General features: G+C 37.0%; 3 protein-coding genes across 3 annotated transcripts; 2 read left to right on the forward strand and 1 right to left on the reverse strand.

The window, feature by feature from the left end:
* Window positions 1-852: 852 nt before the first annotated feature.
* LOC147552587 (growth-regulating factor 1-like) lies at window positions 853-2,426 on the reverse strand. The gene is made up of 3 exons (XM_086664825.1): window positions 2,145-2,426; window positions 1,768-2,046; window positions 853-1,627 (listed from the first exon to the last, which is right to left on the reverse strand). Exons 1-3 carry the CDS (start codon window positions 2,191-2,193, stop codon window positions 1,272-1,274), a joined length of 684 nt encoding a protein of 227 aa, XP_086520951.1. The 5' UTR covers window positions 2,194-2,426; the 3' UTR covers window positions 853-1,271.
* A 5,241-nt stretch (window positions 2,427-7,667) lies between these two features.
* On the forward strand, window positions 7,668-9,690 carry FLA8 (FASCICLIN-like arabinogalactan protein 8). The gene has a single exon (XM_086664820.1). The coding sequence runs from the start codon at window positions 8,190-8,192 to the stop codon at window positions 9,471-9,473; it is 1,284 nt and encodes a 427-aa protein (XP_086520946.1). The 5' UTR covers window positions 7,668-8,189; the 3' UTR covers window positions 9,474-9,690.
* Window positions 9,691-11,454: 1,764 nt separating this feature from the next.
* Window positions 11,455-17,117, forward strand: LOC147552589 (DEAD-box ATP-dependent RNA helicase 7-like). The gene is made up of 14 exons (XM_086664818.1): window positions 11,455-12,376; window positions 12,658-12,792; window positions 12,886-13,026; window positions 13,125-13,236; window positions 13,600-13,670; window positions 13,760-13,914; window positions 14,003-14,114; window positions 14,361-14,462; window positions 14,778-14,838; window positions 14,923-15,091; window positions 15,219-15,315; window positions 15,417-15,511; window positions 15,848-15,981; window positions 16,474-17,117. The coding sequence occupies exons 1-14, from the start codon at window positions 11,927-11,929 to the stop codon at window positions 16,671-16,673; spliced, it is 2,034 nt and encodes a 677-aa protein (XP_086520944.1). The 5' UTR covers window positions 11,455-11,926; the 3' UTR covers window positions 16,674-17,117.
* The last annotated feature ends 263 nt before the right edge of the window (window positions 17,118-17,380 follow it).

The raw sequence follows: 17,380 nt of genomic DNA on the forward strand, positions 1-17,380 counted from the left end.
CCCTGGTTATGGGCACTCCCTATCTAAGCCGAGTTTACACTCCTTTTACATCACGATTACACTCCCATTACATCGTCTCTCTCTATCAACTCTATCATCTCTATTACTTCACTCCATTAGTGCTCCTACCTCTTTTATCTTACCTCCCACTCAAGAAATGTGCAAGAGTGTTGTACATTTGTAAACAACAGTAGAGTCTCCACACCCAACCTCTGCAATTTGTCCACTCTTATGATTGGGCTCCATCTGCAACACCATCCCATGAAGGCTAAAAACACTACATCCATTTTCAAAGATGATTTTTCAGATTCCATAACTCTATTCATAGTATTGTATTTTAGTAATTTCAAAGTTATGAATGAAAGTTGGAAGTTGTGCTTCCATTAGATTTTTCTAATGTGATGTGCTACAGAATTAGTTACGGGTCAATTCGAATGCCCCAAAGAAGCACCACTAGAAAATGGCTTTTCCCAAATAAATTACAAGCACATCACTGAAGGCTTTACCAAGAGTGAACACAGGCCCATCACTGGAATTGGCCTTACATATTGATGTCTCATGCTTCCCAGCCTTCATCTTTCAACTAACTTTATTCCTGTGAAGGTACCAAAACTTTGATCTAACCCAAGCAAAGGATGAATAAATAACAAATGCTATTTCAACAAAAAAAAAAACAATTTCATAGAGGGGGGAAGTGTTAAGTTTGCGGTCTTCTAATTCAAAATCGATTGAAAATGAGTGGAGAGGACCTATACATTAATTTTTTATTGTTAAGTTACCCATTCTCTTATGAGAGACTATTCTCATTGGAAGTTCGAAACGTGGACACCTTATATAATAGTGGGGACATAATTGGATGTCAAGGTAGTTTAGATTTTTAGTACCATTTACTACAACATAATGCCTAATGCTTTATAGGATTCTTCTAAAATACCATAACCCAAAGATGATGTTAAAATATTAGTTGTACAATTACAAACAACCAAATTAAAAAAGAGCAATGGTGGTAGGTCCTTGGACAAACCACTCTCTTTCTCTCATTCATCAAAGTTGCATTATAGAAAGAGTTCCAACTTTCTTTCATTCTCTCTCTAAATCTGTTCAATTATGAAGAAATTAAAGTGGAGCCCATGAAATTTTTCTCCCCACCAAGTCACACCAACACTTCTTGCCTCACCTCATTGAAGCAAAAATCTTAAATCTCACTCAACTCTTCAACAAAAGCCCACAAAGAAACTGAACTTCCAAAAGTCACTCAAATTCTGAAAATATCAGACAGTTGTTTCCCTTTTGGAGATCCCACCACTTTGAATAACACTTTTTGGAGAAAATCCCAAGTTGTTGGTGGTGGTGGTGGTGGTGGTGGTGGTGAGATGTGGAGGCCTTGAAATTGAGAGATTTGTGTTTGAATCATTAATATGAATATTGGCATTTGATGAAGTAGTAATTTCCACAGGCTTTCTTGAACGATTTCTACCTCTATGCATATGTCTCTCACAGTACTTTTGATTTGGAACAACATCTTTAGAACACCTCCATTTTTTCCCATCTGTTCTTCTACATCTCCCTGGTTCTGGTTCCATACTATTTCTATAATCAAAGTAAATACCACCTTTGCAACCCAAATCTGAAAAAAAAAAAAACCCAACTCATCAAATCAAGAAGATAAAGTACCCATTTCACCAAAATTTTCATGAAAAAAACACAAATTATGAACTACTACTACCCATATCATAATTATTGTTGAGTTTTATTTTGAAAACTTACAGGTAGGGAAATCTCCAGAGGAGGCAGAATAAAGAGCACCATAAGAATTAGCAAGGCTTTTCCAAATTGGAAGAACAAGATTGAAAGGAACAGGTACCCCATCAGACATATGTTTATAAATTAGGGCTTGATGTTGAAACTCCTGTAACTGAAGAAATGTAAAACCAGTACTCCTTCCATGGCTACTACTACTAGTACTACTATTATCAGAACCACCAAGACCAAGATCAAGTTTAACTGAAGCAGAAGGTGGTGATTTTTGTTTACCCATTAATAAGCCTTTAAAACAAAACAAATCAAAGTTATTCAGAACCTATAATATACTACTAGGAGTTCATGTAGTAGTGTTTAAAGAGAGAAAGTGAGTAGAAACATACCAGTGTGTGTAAGACGAGCAATCTTAGTTGGTGGGCTATGGGCTTCCATCTTTACATGGGCTTTGTTTGAAGAAAGTACTAGTTAATTAGATCAGAGATTTTCAGAGAAGAAAAACTAAAAACTCTGTAACATGGAAGAACAAAACAGATCTGGTGAAGAATGTTATTACATACAGAGAGAGAGAGAGAGAGAGAGATGAGTCTGTGTTCGAGTAAGAGAGGAGGATGAGGGTCAAATATATAAAACAAAACGTTTTCATTTACTACTACTACTAGTCTACTACTATATACATACCACCTCTTCTGTTTATAATCTTATTTGGGACAAAAAAATTAGTTTCCTGGAGGAGTAGTCTCAATTTCTTCCCTGCTGAATTACTCATTGCTTGTTCAACAAAAAAAATTTACTAATTGCTGGTTACAATTATCAAAATGTAGGAGGTGCAATATGTTTGGTGCCTTTTTGGATATAATCAAAAGAATATCGACATTTTTTTTGTGTACACGTGATCCTAGCTCCCTAACGGTGGTGGAAAGAGTGACTGGAGTGGTAATCAGTACCCGAAGACTAATTTTGAATGAATATTTGTCAGGATTCATTTTAGAAACAAAAAATTGAAAACTTCACGGAGAATATATTAGTAGAATCATGAGAGTTGGTTGCTATACATATACATTTTAAAGGCTACAGATGGATTATCATTATATCAAGCATTATCGTTTCATTAGTTTGTTTAAGAAGCATTTTCATGTTATCAATTACTTTCTTACTATCCATTACTAGACTGAACAAAACAAAATTCCTACCTTTATTTAGATCGAGAACTTCATGGTGGTGCAGAATCACCATTAAAGGTGGCTTTGCAGGGGGGAGTAGAAAAATAAAAAGAGAAGTCAGTAAAAGTATAGAGAGGTCTGACAGGTCTGAGACACTCGGTCAGATTCATTTGTCGTTTCTAGAGCGGGAGAAAAAATATCATCTTTTTGCAGGGGCCACTATGAGTTTAGTGGGTCCCTGACCTGATCCTCCACAAGACCACAACACAGCTAGACTTCACTGTGGAACCCACATCATTAGGAGGCATGCGTGGCACTATAAGAGCCTGATGTGTGTAACACTAGAACATGTGTGAGAGAGAGAGAGAGAGGATAAGAGGAGAGTGAGTTCCTTTATTTAGCTGTTTGTTATAAACCTCACTAGGCTGCTCTTGAGTCCTGACTCCTCAGAGTGCTTATTCAATGTCTGATTTTTAGCACACAACCTAGTGGTGTTTAGGTTAGGATGCCATTTTGGAGTTATTGGCCTATAGAATAAAAAAAGATGGGTGACTTAGGTGTTGTTTTGTTTTTTTTATTTACGTCTTAGTCTGAATCTGAATTGGCAGAATCTGAATTGGTTGAAATGTTTTCCAAGTAACCATGTTTGTTTTCCAATCTGAAATATTTTATATAAATTTAGTTTTGACACTTTTACCCTTATTTTTAGGGTATTTTGGTTGTTAAAACTCTCTCCGTATCTTCTCTTCTTCGCACCAAATTATTCCCCGACAAAGAAACCCCATTTTCTTCAATAGATCAATTAGGGTTTCGAGGGTTTGAGAAACTAGGGTTCTCGAAGTAAGGGGTAAGGGTTCTCTGAGATTTTTGTGAGATTGAGATAAAAAGGGGTCTGTGAGATTGAAAAAGAAGGGTAGAAGGGTTTTGGAAATAAATATTAGGGTTTGCAGGATTGTGGTGATGAACCTGTTGAGAGAGTGTTCCCGGAGGTGGCGGCTGATCTCGAGCACCACGGGAGGACGACGGTGGTAGTGGTGACCGTGCAGGAAGAGGGTACTAGGGTAAGCAGGAAACTTCTCAACAAGTTCATATGAATTATGAAGAGAAGATTTGAACGAACACTTATCTAAATATTTAAAATCAAGATCTAACTTAAAGTTGGAATGAAGATCTGAAACTTCAAAGAAGGAAAGAGAAGCAAAACTTGAATGGAGGAAAACTTGAAGAAGAAGAATAGTCGACCTAGCTTTTTGTTTTTCAGTCGAAGAAATAGAAATGTGAAATTTTCGCGGGGATAAAATGGTCATTTTGTGTATTTCAGATGGTGCCTTTAAGTTTCAGACTTGTTTTGATGTATGAAAAAAATGGACTTTATTCAGCCCTTTTCAGACTTCCAATCCATTCAGTCAAGTTTTCAGATTTTGTTAAAAAAGAAAAACAAACATCTGAAAAAAAAATAAAAAACAAACAGCACCTTAGAAAATTATTCGGGCTATAAAATTTTAATGGGTGAAAGAAAGAAAAAAAAATTAGTCAAACACACCCTTCTTTGTTGCCGGTAGAGAGTCGCCAACACTCTTGGTCAGCGATGACCGGCAACAACTATCTCCTCTTTTTCGCTCTCCTTCATCTTTTTCTCTCTTTCCATCCCTCTCTTTGCTTCTCTCTCTCTCTTTCTTTCTGTAAGTTCCGACGACGGGAGAGTCTCTTCGCGAAACCCTTCGTTTGAAAACCAGACGGAGGTTGCTTCGTCTGGATCTGGAAGAACAAGATCCAGACGAACCCAGCTCGTCTAGTTTTTCAGATGTGTATCAAACGAAGGGAAAGCCCCTTCGTCGGACTTAGAGAAAGAAAGAAAGAGAGAGAGAGGGGAGAAAGAAGAGGGAAGAGAAAGGAGAGACGAAGGTTGAAGTGTTTATTCGGCATTAATGGTGGATGTTGCCGGAATTTCGATTGAGGGAGTAGAAACTGAAAGGTTGAAGTGTTTGGAGGAAACAAAATTTGTTAATTTTTTTTTTGTTTCCGTCCAAACTTTTATACCCCATATAATTTTCTTATTTATCCAAATCACCAACCACACAAATTACTGCTATTAATCAATACAGGGTGCTTATATAGGGCGTCTACTTCTTCCCTTTTTTCGCTCTAGAGCATTCTATTGTCGCCTCAGCATTTCAGCCATTTGTTTGTAGGCATTACAATCTTAAAATATGCACCTGGTGAGGTTTTTTCCTTCTTATGTTTCGTTTTGAATGATATGAAAATGTTTAATTTCTCTCGTGATTTTTGAGACCTGTCATTTTTTCTTGTCCGGTACTTAAAAAATGCTTTGAAGTGATTAAACTCTCGAATTGTTTGTTTGAGATTTTAGATTTGTTTTAAGTGGTTTTATAGAGATATACAAGTAGTCATGGAGTGGAACAAATCTGGATAGTCTCGGAATGTCTGTAAGAGGGCTTTCGTACTATTCAGACCGAGAACAAAAACAGGATCTCGACATGTCCAACTGATTCGAGTCTGTAATTCCACCCAGACGCCTATAGCAAAATATGGGCGGGGTGCCTATAGAAGCACTAGTCGTTATACCCCGAGACGGAGTTTGGGCTTTGGAGTGAGAAGATTATAAAGTCACCCTCCTGAGATAAATGTTTGTTTGCTATGACATACAACTTTACAAGCTAATATAACATCTTTTTAACAATTAATTTACGTGAACATCTTTTTAAATTTTCGAAGACTTAAAACAGGACAGATTATGTCACTCGTGAATTAAATATAACTCTTAGTCTGACTCTAAGTAATAATAGCATTAACTAATTAGCAATGCTAGGGCCCCCATCCTAACATCTAAACCATTAAGCTACATTTTTAACCAAATTTCTGTTGGACCCGATAACAAATCGTTTGAAGGACCGTAGAAGGTAAATTTTATGATGCCGTGTAAAAAAAAAAATTATCTTGTTATCGTTTTCTATATATGTGATTTTAATATCCATCACTATGCAAACACAAAAGAGACTAAACAAATTTCAACAATTGTGAATGGTTAACTTATAAATGACGACAAAATCTCCAAAGTAAAATAAAAGATTGATGTCCGACCACGACTTCATTTTGAAATTTCATCAAATTTCATGTAGTTCTTAAATTTAGTGGTTTAAACTACCATGTTATTTTTCAACAAAAAAAAAAAAACTACCATGTTATGTTTATTTGCTACATCTGATATTTTTGTATGTTTTTCACGGCTAGATGGAATACTTTTGGTCTTCCCAAACAAATGTCCATAGTGGTACGAAGTACCCGAGCTCGAACCAAAAAAAAACTGACCCGAACCCGTGAACTTCACCCGTTTTTAATGTTTCTTCACGTGCCAAAAGTGCACGTCGCCGACATATGTAATAACTGCATCGAAGTCCTATAAAACCCACTAATATTTTGCAACTAAAAACGAATGGTCAAAAATATCCCTATGGACCAGAAGTATTCCAACACCTTTATTGGAGGAAACTTGGCGGAGGAGAAAAAGGTGGAGGTTCTCTCGAGGAAGAGCCATGACTTTTTCTTTGTAAAAGAGGATACCTATGAAAGAAATCCTTAAGCTCTTTTGCAAGTGAAAGGATAACATAAGGTAGAAATCGAGTAAACTTGTGAACCTGAGTCGTGGAACAAGAGGTTGTAGAAGTACGCTGACCCTTATTTTGCCCATGAGATAAAATGTTGGTCACGCTGATGGCCAAACAACGTTGAATATCTGGGCGTCGTGTATTAATATACGATCATATCCGTTTGGATAAAAATGATTTCATTAGTGGTTGTGCCACGTGGCCTCCATACGATAATTCACTACCGTCATACAAGTCAATATAACACAACACAGGTTTGTTCGAAAGGTGATCCGAGCTTACCCTTCGATATTGACTTTCAACCTGCAACACTGAAATGCCTTGCCTCGAGCGTCACAGTGTCTTTCCAAGTATATATATCCTTCCCCCTCCCCACTAATCACCTCACCCGCGCCGCAAAGTAACAATAACGCAATGATACAAGGCTTATTTCAAGAGAATTTTCGAGAAATCACTTTTCGATTTCGTCATTTTGGCGCTAGAAAAATGGGCGTCACTTCAGTAACTCCATACATTCGTAATCACAAAATCCAACAAATCGTGACACACATTGAGCCCCTAAATCAATCACCACCTTCTAAGAAGATGGGAACCTTCTTTCAACAAAAAAAAAAGAAGAAGATGGGAACCTAGCATAAAGGGTAAACCGGCTTGAAAAAAGAAATAAAAGAGACGCAAACACTTTAGCTGCAATGGGTACTACTTTTTTGAAGATGTGAAAGGAACTGAACCAGATGAAAAAGCATAAAGAGACCAAAGTAAGAAACGGACAATGAGATATAGGTTCTAGCCAAAAAATATTAATAGAATCACCATATAAGCATTACATTTTTTTTATTTGTTGAAAATGTAAATGTAACTTGATTTTGAGTTAAACATATAATTATTTGACACAATTAGATTGAAGATGATCAGTTTATCATAAATTACGGTCAAAACAGAATTAACCATCTTTAAATGCATTTCAGTTTCACTATACAAATAAAATAAAGGTGGTAGAGGTGCCATCAAAAATCTCTTTCTCATTGGACCAACCAAAAAGTATTTGCCACGTGTAATCAAGACCTACTTGGCAAGGACCCATTGGGTGGCTTCTACTAGATTTCTTCACTTATTTTTTCTATTAAGAAATATTTATTAATTAAAAACAAACATGAACTTTATTAAAGTTCTTTAGTATCTAATCAAACATCACTTTAATTAATCCTTTGAAGTGAAATAAGCATAAAGGTAGGAACTTAAATGTCATTTCGAAAAAAGAAAAGTTCAAAACCGTACTCACAATATTTACCACCCAGCTGTGCCCTAGGTAATGGTACCTCCTTTCCACACGCACTATCACATGGCAATCAAGAATACCATCCAACTCCCTAACCATGGTTAAATTCTAACTCATCTTCTCAACCCCACATCATTCCTACTCACTAACCATAATTAAATTCTAACTCATTATCATCGTAACCGCACACTATTTAACCCTCTAACCATGGTTAAATTCTAACTCATCATCATCTTAACCCCACACCATTTAACCTCTAACCATGGTTAAATTTTAACTCGTCTTCTAAACCCCCTTTCATTTCTCCTCAAAACCCCAAAAACCCATTTCACTCTCTCTTCATTACTCATTTCCACTCCAAGAATGGCAACCATGTGTTCATCATCTTTCTTCTTCTTCCTCTTTCTCTCTCTACTTTCTCTCTCTAAAGCTCATAACATTACAGACATTCTCTCTGAATTTCCAGAATACAGTCAATACAATAGCTTTCTCTCTCAAACAAAACTTGCAGATGAAATCAATAGTCGTCAAACCATTACTTGTTTAGTTCTATCAAACTCAGCTATATCAACTCTAGCATCAAATCATCCACTTTCAGTAATCAAGAACGCTTTAAGTCTTCATGTTCTTCTTGATTATTATGATGGTCAAAAACTTCATTCTATCAGTAAAGGTACTACTTTATCAACTACTCTTTATCAAACTACTGGTAATGCACAAGGAAATCTAGGGTTTGTTAATATTACCGATATGAAAGGCGGTAAAGTTGCTTTCGGATCGGCTGCTCCTGGATCTAAACTTGATTCTGCATACACAAAATCTGTTAAACAAATTCCTTATAATATCTCTATTCTTGAGATCAGTGCTCCGATCATTGCTCCCGGAATCTTATCTGCTCCGGCACCGTCAGTTTCTGATGTTAATATCACGGCATTGTTAGAAAAAGCTGGATGTAAAACTTTTTCTTCAATGATTCTCAGTTCTGGTGTTTTGAAGATCTATCAATCCGCCATTGATGAAGGTTTAACAATATTTGCACCAAGTGATGAAGCTTTTAAAGCTCCTGGATTACCAGATCTGACGAAATTAACGAATGCCGAAGTTGTTACGATCTTACAGTATCATGCATTAGTAGGTTATAATCCGATTGGAACTTTGAAAACTAGTAAAGATCCGATTAAAACTTTAGCTTCTAATGGTGCTGGTAAGTATGATCTAACGGTTACTACTGCTGGTGATTCAGTCACTTTAAATACTGGTGTTGATGCTTCTAGGGTTTCTGGTACTGTTATTGATAATACACCTTTATGTATATTCACTGTTGATAATATTCTTCTTCCAAGTGAATTATTTGGTAAATCTCCATCTCCGGCACCAGCTCCAGGACCAATTTCGTTATCTCCTTCACCTTCTCCGGCGCCGGTATCTGATTCACCTAGTCCAGCTCCAGAAATAGCAAGTGCTCCGTCACCTGATATTGCTTCTCCACCTGCACCACCGTCTGAGCTAACTCCTGATGGAGCTCCGGCTGAGTCACCGAGTTCAGGATCAGCTGATAGTAAATCCGGAGGTGTGGATGTTAAAGCACCAGCATTGTTAAAAACCCTAATTACTGTTTCTGTTGCAGTTCTTGGTTGGGCTTTGTGACTGATGAAGACGAATAACTTTCTCTCTCTAGACTTTTTCAATTTTATTTTGTTTGTTTTTGTTTCTTGAACTACGTTTTTTTTTTTTTTTCTTTTTTTAGTTTTATTTTGACTTAACCTGCCCATTTTAGCAGTAATGGTGGGATTAACTTAGTATTACTATTATATTTTGGAATTTGATGGGTTTATAAATACTACTAGTACTATTTGGTTGGTTATTTACTTTTCCAATACATGGCGAGCTACAGTAATAAAATGATATTGAAAGAGAATAAAGGGGACCCAGGTAAAGAGTTAGGGTTTAGTAGCCCGCGTGCGGATGGTTTGTTTTAGGGGTTTAGACGTTTAGTAGTGCTGATGGTGGGACCATAATTGGTCGACTTTTGCTGTAAAGTGAAATCTTGGTGCTGATTTTATTATGTTCTTTTTCTCTTGGGATATATACTTGGCTTCTTAGACGTTAAAGTTCTCACTGCCTTGCAACAAAAAAAAAGAAGAAGAAAAGTTGTCACTGCATTCATTTGCCACCTCTATTTTTCGTAGCTATGTCTGTCACAAAAGTAGATTTGACTTAACATCTTCTAGCATTGCTGGTTGGAGAAGGCGTCAAGGTCAAATGTTTTGCGCGAAATTAACCCAACATTCCAGTCAAACAAATAAAAAGTGTTGCATTTTCGTTACTTAGGAAGGATTTTGCCACTAACATTGAAGGGTGGGAGGGGAGGATGATGGCCTCTTTTTTCCTTCCAAAACGGGCCATTGTCAATGGCCCATGTCTTGTACACGGTAAGCTGTGCATGTCGTCTCTATGCCCGCACTGGCCATTAAGTAAACACCTTAGGGGTTGATAGTGTCGCTGCTTGCCGGTGATGTGATGTGTTGGCACACTACAACCTGGATTCTAAGGCAACAAAACTAATAGTCCCGGTGGGTTGTTTTTTGTTGGCCTAGTTCGGTGACCAAGAGGTAATATTTTCTTAGAAGGACTTTCAAAATCGTCTTTACCCATCTACCAAGCTTATCAGCTTCTTGTTCAATGAGTTTGATTGTTAGTCTTGCCATTGAAAGAATAACATAGTTGCCTGTAAGCTCCACTTGACCAATGAGTTTGATGGTTCTTGCCAGTTGCCATTGAACAATTACATATTTAAGGCCTGCTTCAAATGCACCTTCCTGTAATTTGAGGTTAACCCAGACAACAACTTCAGAATTATGAGCAATTATTCCAACTTAAAAAACTCCATTCAGACTATGTACACTTCTATTTTAATGAAGTCGTGAGGAGGCTTCTTACAATGTTTGTTCTTTAGTTTCTTGTGATGAGGCTTCTATCTCCCTTATGCCTTTTCTTATAATCGATTTCCAAAGGAGAAAAAAGCCACTCGTATATGTTTTCTTACTAAAATTCGTTCGTTATTGTATAAATTATTTAAATATAATGTTTAAGACACACTAGTCGAAATAACTGGTTCGACAACAAAAAACAATTGCTGGTAAATCATGTAATATGATTTCAGTAACACGAATCAGCATATTATATAAGACGTAAGAATATCAAACTTCTCTTTTTTGTAGTTTGAGTCAGGGTCTGAAATTCGTCTACTTATGCAGCTTTTGGTGCCTTCGCTTAACCTTCAACAGTTATAGCACTATACGGGAAATTTTTTCGAGATTGAATTGCGAAAACATAGGTGTCAGTTGGAATCATTTTTTCAACATCTATTTTGGGGTAAAGTTAGAACGATCTGAATTCACGGAATAACAACTTGAAACACCTTACCATTCCACGTAAGTACATTAAGTCTTGTTCTATAATGTTCTATCTTTGATGTTGATGAAAGGCACACTATATATTTAATCATAACATTAGTATTCATTAAAAAAAATGTATAAATTTGCAGAATTTTTTGTGATATGGAACTTTTTACTCAGAGTCTAAACTTGAATATTTTTGGGGCCTATCTTCGGATCAATATGACAATAATTAGGCGTTTGACAAATAAATTTGATTAGAAAGAATTGATATCAATGAAAAATTCCGTAGATGTCTGAATTTGTTACTGACTTGGTATTGTCACATTTACCGCCAAAATTCATGGATTGTCACCTCATATTCACACGGTGCAAAATATCCCACCCCGTCAAAACCCTAGTTTCAGTCTCCTTCATAAAACCCTAGAAATTTCGGACATTTCTTCCCAGACTATTGGTAAACGGAGGGGAAGCTTTGAAAACGTATTTTCTTCTCCTTCATCTGACGGTCGAAAAGAATCCTTCCTAAATATAAAACCCTAACCCTAGTCCTCGTTTTCTTTCTCCTTCTCTCCTGCTATTTGGGTTTAACTGCCGCATCTTCTGTATTAGCAGGAGAAGTAAACCCTCAATTTCTCGCCTCTCTCACTTTCTCTCTCTAAATTTGTTCTTCCTTCTCTCCCTTCTTTCTGTTCATTTGTAATGCCTTCTCTTGCCGTTGTTGATACTGTTACAATGGAAGAAGCAAAAGATAAGAAGAAGAAGGAGAAGAAGATGAAGGTAAATGATTCTGTCGGTACTGAAACCCTAGAAACTAGTCCTTCATCTGAGAAGAAGAAAAGCAAAGATAAGAAGAAAAAGAGGAAAGCTGAAGAAGAAGAGGAAGAGGTGAAGATTGAAACTAGCATTGAGTTAGAGGAACCCAAGTCGAAGAAACAGAAGAAATCGAAAGTAATTGATGAAGCTGAAGTTGGTGCTGTTGATGATGACGAAAAAGTTGATCCTAATACACTCTCGAATTTCAGAATATCTAAGCCTTTGAAAGCTAAATTAGAGTCTAATGGAATCAAAGCGCTTTTTCCAATTCAAGCTATGACCTTTGATACCATTCTTGATGGTTTTGATATGGTTGGTAGAGCTCGTACTGGTCAGGTATATAGAATCTCTCACTCAATCTCTTTCTCTCACTAGATATTGTTATCTTCATAAACTTGTATGGTTAAGTTGAAATTTTTATTGTAATGATAGAGTAAGTGATTCAATTCATAAACAAATACAAAACAGAAACCCTTTCTTTCCTTCATTTTTGAACTTGGGGTTGACAAATGCAATTGAAAAGTCTATTATTATCGATTCCATATATACTCTCTGTCAATCATTTACAAATTTAGGGCTTCTCACACCCTCATGAGCATCTTCTTTTAATTATACAGGGAAAAACTCTTGCATTTGTGTTGCCCATTTTGGAATCTCTAATTAATGGACCCACTAAGGAATCTCGAAAGACAGGCTATGGAAGGTCACCGAGTGTTTTGGTACTTTTACCAACCAGGGAGTTGGCTAACCAGGTAACATGATTAACTTGCATTTCGGAGTATGGTTTAGACATGGTTTGAATACTCTTGTTCTGTTTATGTATGCTAGACCATTTTTGCTTTCAGGTGCATGCAGACTTTGAGGCTTACGGTGGAGCAGTGGGACTAACAGCGTGCTGTTTATACGGTGGAGCTCCTTACCACTCTCAAGAGAGTGCACTTAGGAGAGGTGTTGATATTGTTGTTGGAACCCCTGGACGTGTAAAGGTATCTACTTCATTTCATTTCTTCTTGGATTTAGTGGTTACTGCGAGTTTGCGATGTGTGAGTATGTGTACTTGGCTAATTTCATTTTCTTGGTGCAGGATCATATTGAGAGGGGGAATATTGACTTCAGTTCTTTAAAATTCCGTGTCCTTGATGAAGCCGACGAAATGCTCCGTATGGGTTTTGTTGATGATGTGGAACTTATTCTAGGTGTGTTTTTCTTCTTACCAGTTATCTGTCTCTGTTTCTCGTTGTCTGGGTTTATTCTAGTAAATAATTCTGAAAACTAACAACTAAGCAAAATTTTGGCAAAAGTTGGTAGTAATGGGATTTTCTTGCCGCTGTTTCTTGTGCTCCTCGAAGAAGCTGCTGTTCACCTTTTTGATTATACTATATGAGTTGTTGAAACTCAAAACCTTTCTTAATAAGAACAATCTTGCAAATTGTGTTTTCTTACTAAATTTGTTGTCGTAACTCTTGGGTCATCAGGTGATGCACAGTATGCTTTACATTGGATTAGTAGTAGTTTAGGGCAAAAAGGGTTCAATATATAATAGTTTTTTGATATTGCAGGGAAGGTTAAGGATGTAACCAAAGTCCAGACGCTTCTCTTCAGTGCCACATTACCCGGGTGGGTGAAAAACGTACGTATCTAATAGAAACCTTGCTGTAGAAACGATAGTCATTGTGTATTATGTGGTGTTCTTATTGATTTGCTTTTCATGATTGCCAGATCGCCTCGAGATTTTTTAAGACAGACAAAAAGACTGCCGATCTTGTCGGAAATGAGAAAATGAAGGCAAGTGTAAATGTCAGACATATTGTTATGCCCTGCTCTAGTTCCGCCAGAGCCCAGGTCATTCCAGATGTCATTCGCTGTTATAGCAGGTTAGGTTTTTCTTAGCGATTCTTGTTTGTGACGTCCTCTCCTTGAAGTGGGTTGCAGAAATTAACTCTTGCGTCAATTCTAATACAGTGGTGGTCGCACAATTATTTTTACCGAGACAAAGGGTTCTGCTTCTGACCTAGCTGGGGTATTGCCTGGAGCACGTGCTCTACATGGAGATATACAGCAGGCTACACGTGAGGTAAGTTGATACATATATGAGCATTTTGTTGCTTCTGTGATCTAAAATGTGTTTGAAAAGTCCCTCGGCGAGTCAAATGTACTTGTCGTATATCGAGAAAGGGCCAATGACATCTTTTTCAGGCCTACATGAAGGTTTCCTGAGGCCCTTTCGCGAGAAAAATTCCAGTAGTATATTGAGTTTTCTTGTTATTGACTTCTTCTTTCGGGTTTTCTTCTTTTCCTAATTTTGGTATTCATCCCGCAGGTCACGCTTGCTGGTTTTCGATCAGGGAAATTCATGACGCTGGTTGCCACAAATGTTGCTGCACGTGGTTTGGACATAAATGACGTCCAGTTAATTATCCAGGTTTTTATTTTTCTCTTTTAATGTCATTTAGATAATTAGATGCATATCAATTATCACCATTTAAGCATCATAAAACCAGATGGAGGATCCAAGAAGATAAAATTCTCAGCTCAGGATATAGATATAATTTAAATCCGAGTCTGCCTTAGGGATCATGCTAGTGGTGATCCATCTTTTCATTCAAGCCATAACAATATGTAAATAGGTGGAATGCGGCTGTTCTTAGAGCCCCAAAAATCCCCATTAGGAAAAGACTTGAGCACTGATTTAATTCATTAGCTGTATTCTGATCTTTATATTTCTATTGCGTTTCAGTGTGAACCCCCACGTGATGTCGAAGCCTATATTCATCGTTCTGGACGTACAGGGAGAGCAGGTTTTCAACAGAAACTTTGCTCTTAAGATTTTTTAACTTGGTCCTTTGTATACGAAAACTAAGTACATATGTTTTCTTTTGAAGGGAATTCTGGTGTTGCTGTAATGCTTTATGATCCAAGGAAATCAAGCGTTGCTAAAATAGAAAGGGAATCAGGTGTGAAATTTGAGCACGTATCTACTCCTCAGGCCACTGATATTGCAAAATCTGTTGCTTCAGGGATGGCAGAAGCAATTATTAAAGTCTCCGATAGGTATTGTCACACTGACAAATCCTGCAAGTGTCAATACTTGTATTCTTGAATCTATTGTTTTTGTTACTAGTTTATATTGTTTCTAGCTTTCATTCTTCTAATGTATCTTTTTTCTCTTGAATTCCAGTGTTATCCCAGCATTTCGTTCAGCAGCTGAGGAGCTAATGAGTAAACCAGGTGTCTCCGTTGTGGATCTGCTTGCAAAAGCACTTGCTAAAGCATCTGTACGTTCTTGTAGTCAGTCTGTCTACGACCACTACCAATAGTTTCTGTTTTCTTTTTTTACACGAGGATTCAATTCTGAAATTGTTTTGGAATTGTGTAGGGTTTCACTGAAATAAAGGAACGGTCTCTTCTCAGTTCCATGGAGAACTATGTTACTGTCCATCTTGAGGCTGGAAAACCCATATATTCTCCATCGTGAGTATCTGAAACTATTCCTCTGGTTCCTTTATAATTCATCCATTCTTTTCCTAGATACTAACGCAAGGTATGACAAATTAAAATTGTGTTGTGTTGGAGTGCCATTTGCAATCGGATCAGACAAATAAATTAGTATATATCTTAATATGACCATTTTATGTTCTAGAATAAATTGAATTATTAATTTGGACTGCGAAGAGAACATGTAATGTTAGGTAAGTTGTCCCTAAGATTGCTCTGGTATAGATGCATACAACTCACAAAATCTAACCATGTTACAAGTGTTGCGTAGAGTAGGCTCGTGTGTCTAATTCTCATTTTTTCTTTTTTCAGGTTTGTTTTTTCTGTATTAAAGAGATTTCTGCCTGAGCAAAAGGCCGAGGCAGTGAAAGGTCTAGCTCTCACAGCCGATGGAACTGGTGCGGTTTTTGACGTGCCAGCTAAAGACCTGGATGCATATCTTGCAGGTACCACCTTTCTTCAAGAGTTTTCGATGTTACCCCATTATCTTCTATAAACATTTAAAAAATCGAAAGAGTCTATTTTGCACTGCAAGTGCACCTCTGTATCCCCTACTAAATCATGTCATTGAGACTCAGAGAGGATTGTTAATCGATTAGAAAGAAACAATTTGTTATGGTTCTAAATTCTTTACAAAAACCTTAAATCTTCTAATTCGTTAAAAATATTCAGCCATGTTTTTCTTGCCGTGCTTTTCTCTTTTAGGGATCTTAATTTTGCTTCTTTCTTTTTGTACTTCTTTTTTTGTAGTTTGCCTTGTATCCTCATATCTTCTACAGTAAAATGTGGAAGATGTTTGAACTAAAAAGTGAATATGGGAGAACAATTTGACAAACGATTGACACATAAAATGTTGCATTGTTATGCACTAGCTTTTATGGGTTCTTTAAATCATGCAAATATCTTTGTGTAACTTTTCCATGTTCTTTCTCTTGCAGGTCAGAGAGATGGTGGAGAAGTGAGCATGGAAGTCGTAAAGTCATTGCCAAAACTAAAAGAGAGAGCAGAAGCAGGTGGTGGTAGTAGGTTTGGTGGGGGAAGAGGAGGCGGTGGCAGGTTTGGTGGGGGAAGAGGAGGTGGTAGCAGGTTTGGAGGAAGAGGAGGTGGTTGGGGAAATGGTGGTGGCAAAAGGTGGTGAAGGGACTAGTCACAAAATGTGACAGAACTGTATCCTTTCTCCCTCTACAAGCACAATTTTGGATAACCTCAACATAGTTTGGTGGGCGATAGGCAAAATATGTTGAAGGAGATGCATGCAGTGAGTTGGAGTTACTAGAGATGACAAGGGATCCCTTGAATTCTGAAGCAGCAGCAATAAGAAGACATATAGACAGGTTTTTTGGCTTGTGTATTCGGAATTCAATTAGTAGATCAGAGCTTAACCTGGTTCTTTTTTGTTTCATTTTGTGTTTTAGAGTGCAATTTCTTCGAACATTTTAGTCAGAGTATAGTGAAATAGTTATAATTATCTGTTAGAACAATATTTATATTGTAATGTCTTTTAAGCTGAGGGGAAAGATTGTCAACACTTCGGAATATTTACATCTGAATCTATGAGAAACACTTGAAGCTCTTTATATAATTTTTATGCTGGTTCTAGGTAGAATTCAGGTCGGGTCAATGCTATAACATAAAATGGTTTCTGATTTTTGCCTTGGTCAATGCTATAAAATGAACTTGAACTTCATGGTTTCTTAACCAGTCTTCGAGTGCAATGATGCTGCATCAATACCTAAGGATGTGTTTTAACTATGTTCAATTATGTTGTTTATTTTAATTTTCTTTTTAATACACACACACACACACAAATATATATATCATATCAAATGGTGTCAAAAGGTCCTA

Source organism: Eschscholzia californica, unplaced genomic scaffold, assembly GCF_041429995.1.
Source record: "Eschscholzia californica isolate CP2 unplaced genomic scaffold, dmEscCali1.0.p SCAF_3, whole genome shotgun sequence".
In the NCBI taxonomy this organism is placed as follows: domain Eukaryota; kingdom Viridiplantae; phylum Streptophyta; class Magnoliopsida; order Ranunculales; family Papaveraceae; genus Eschscholzia; species Eschscholzia californica.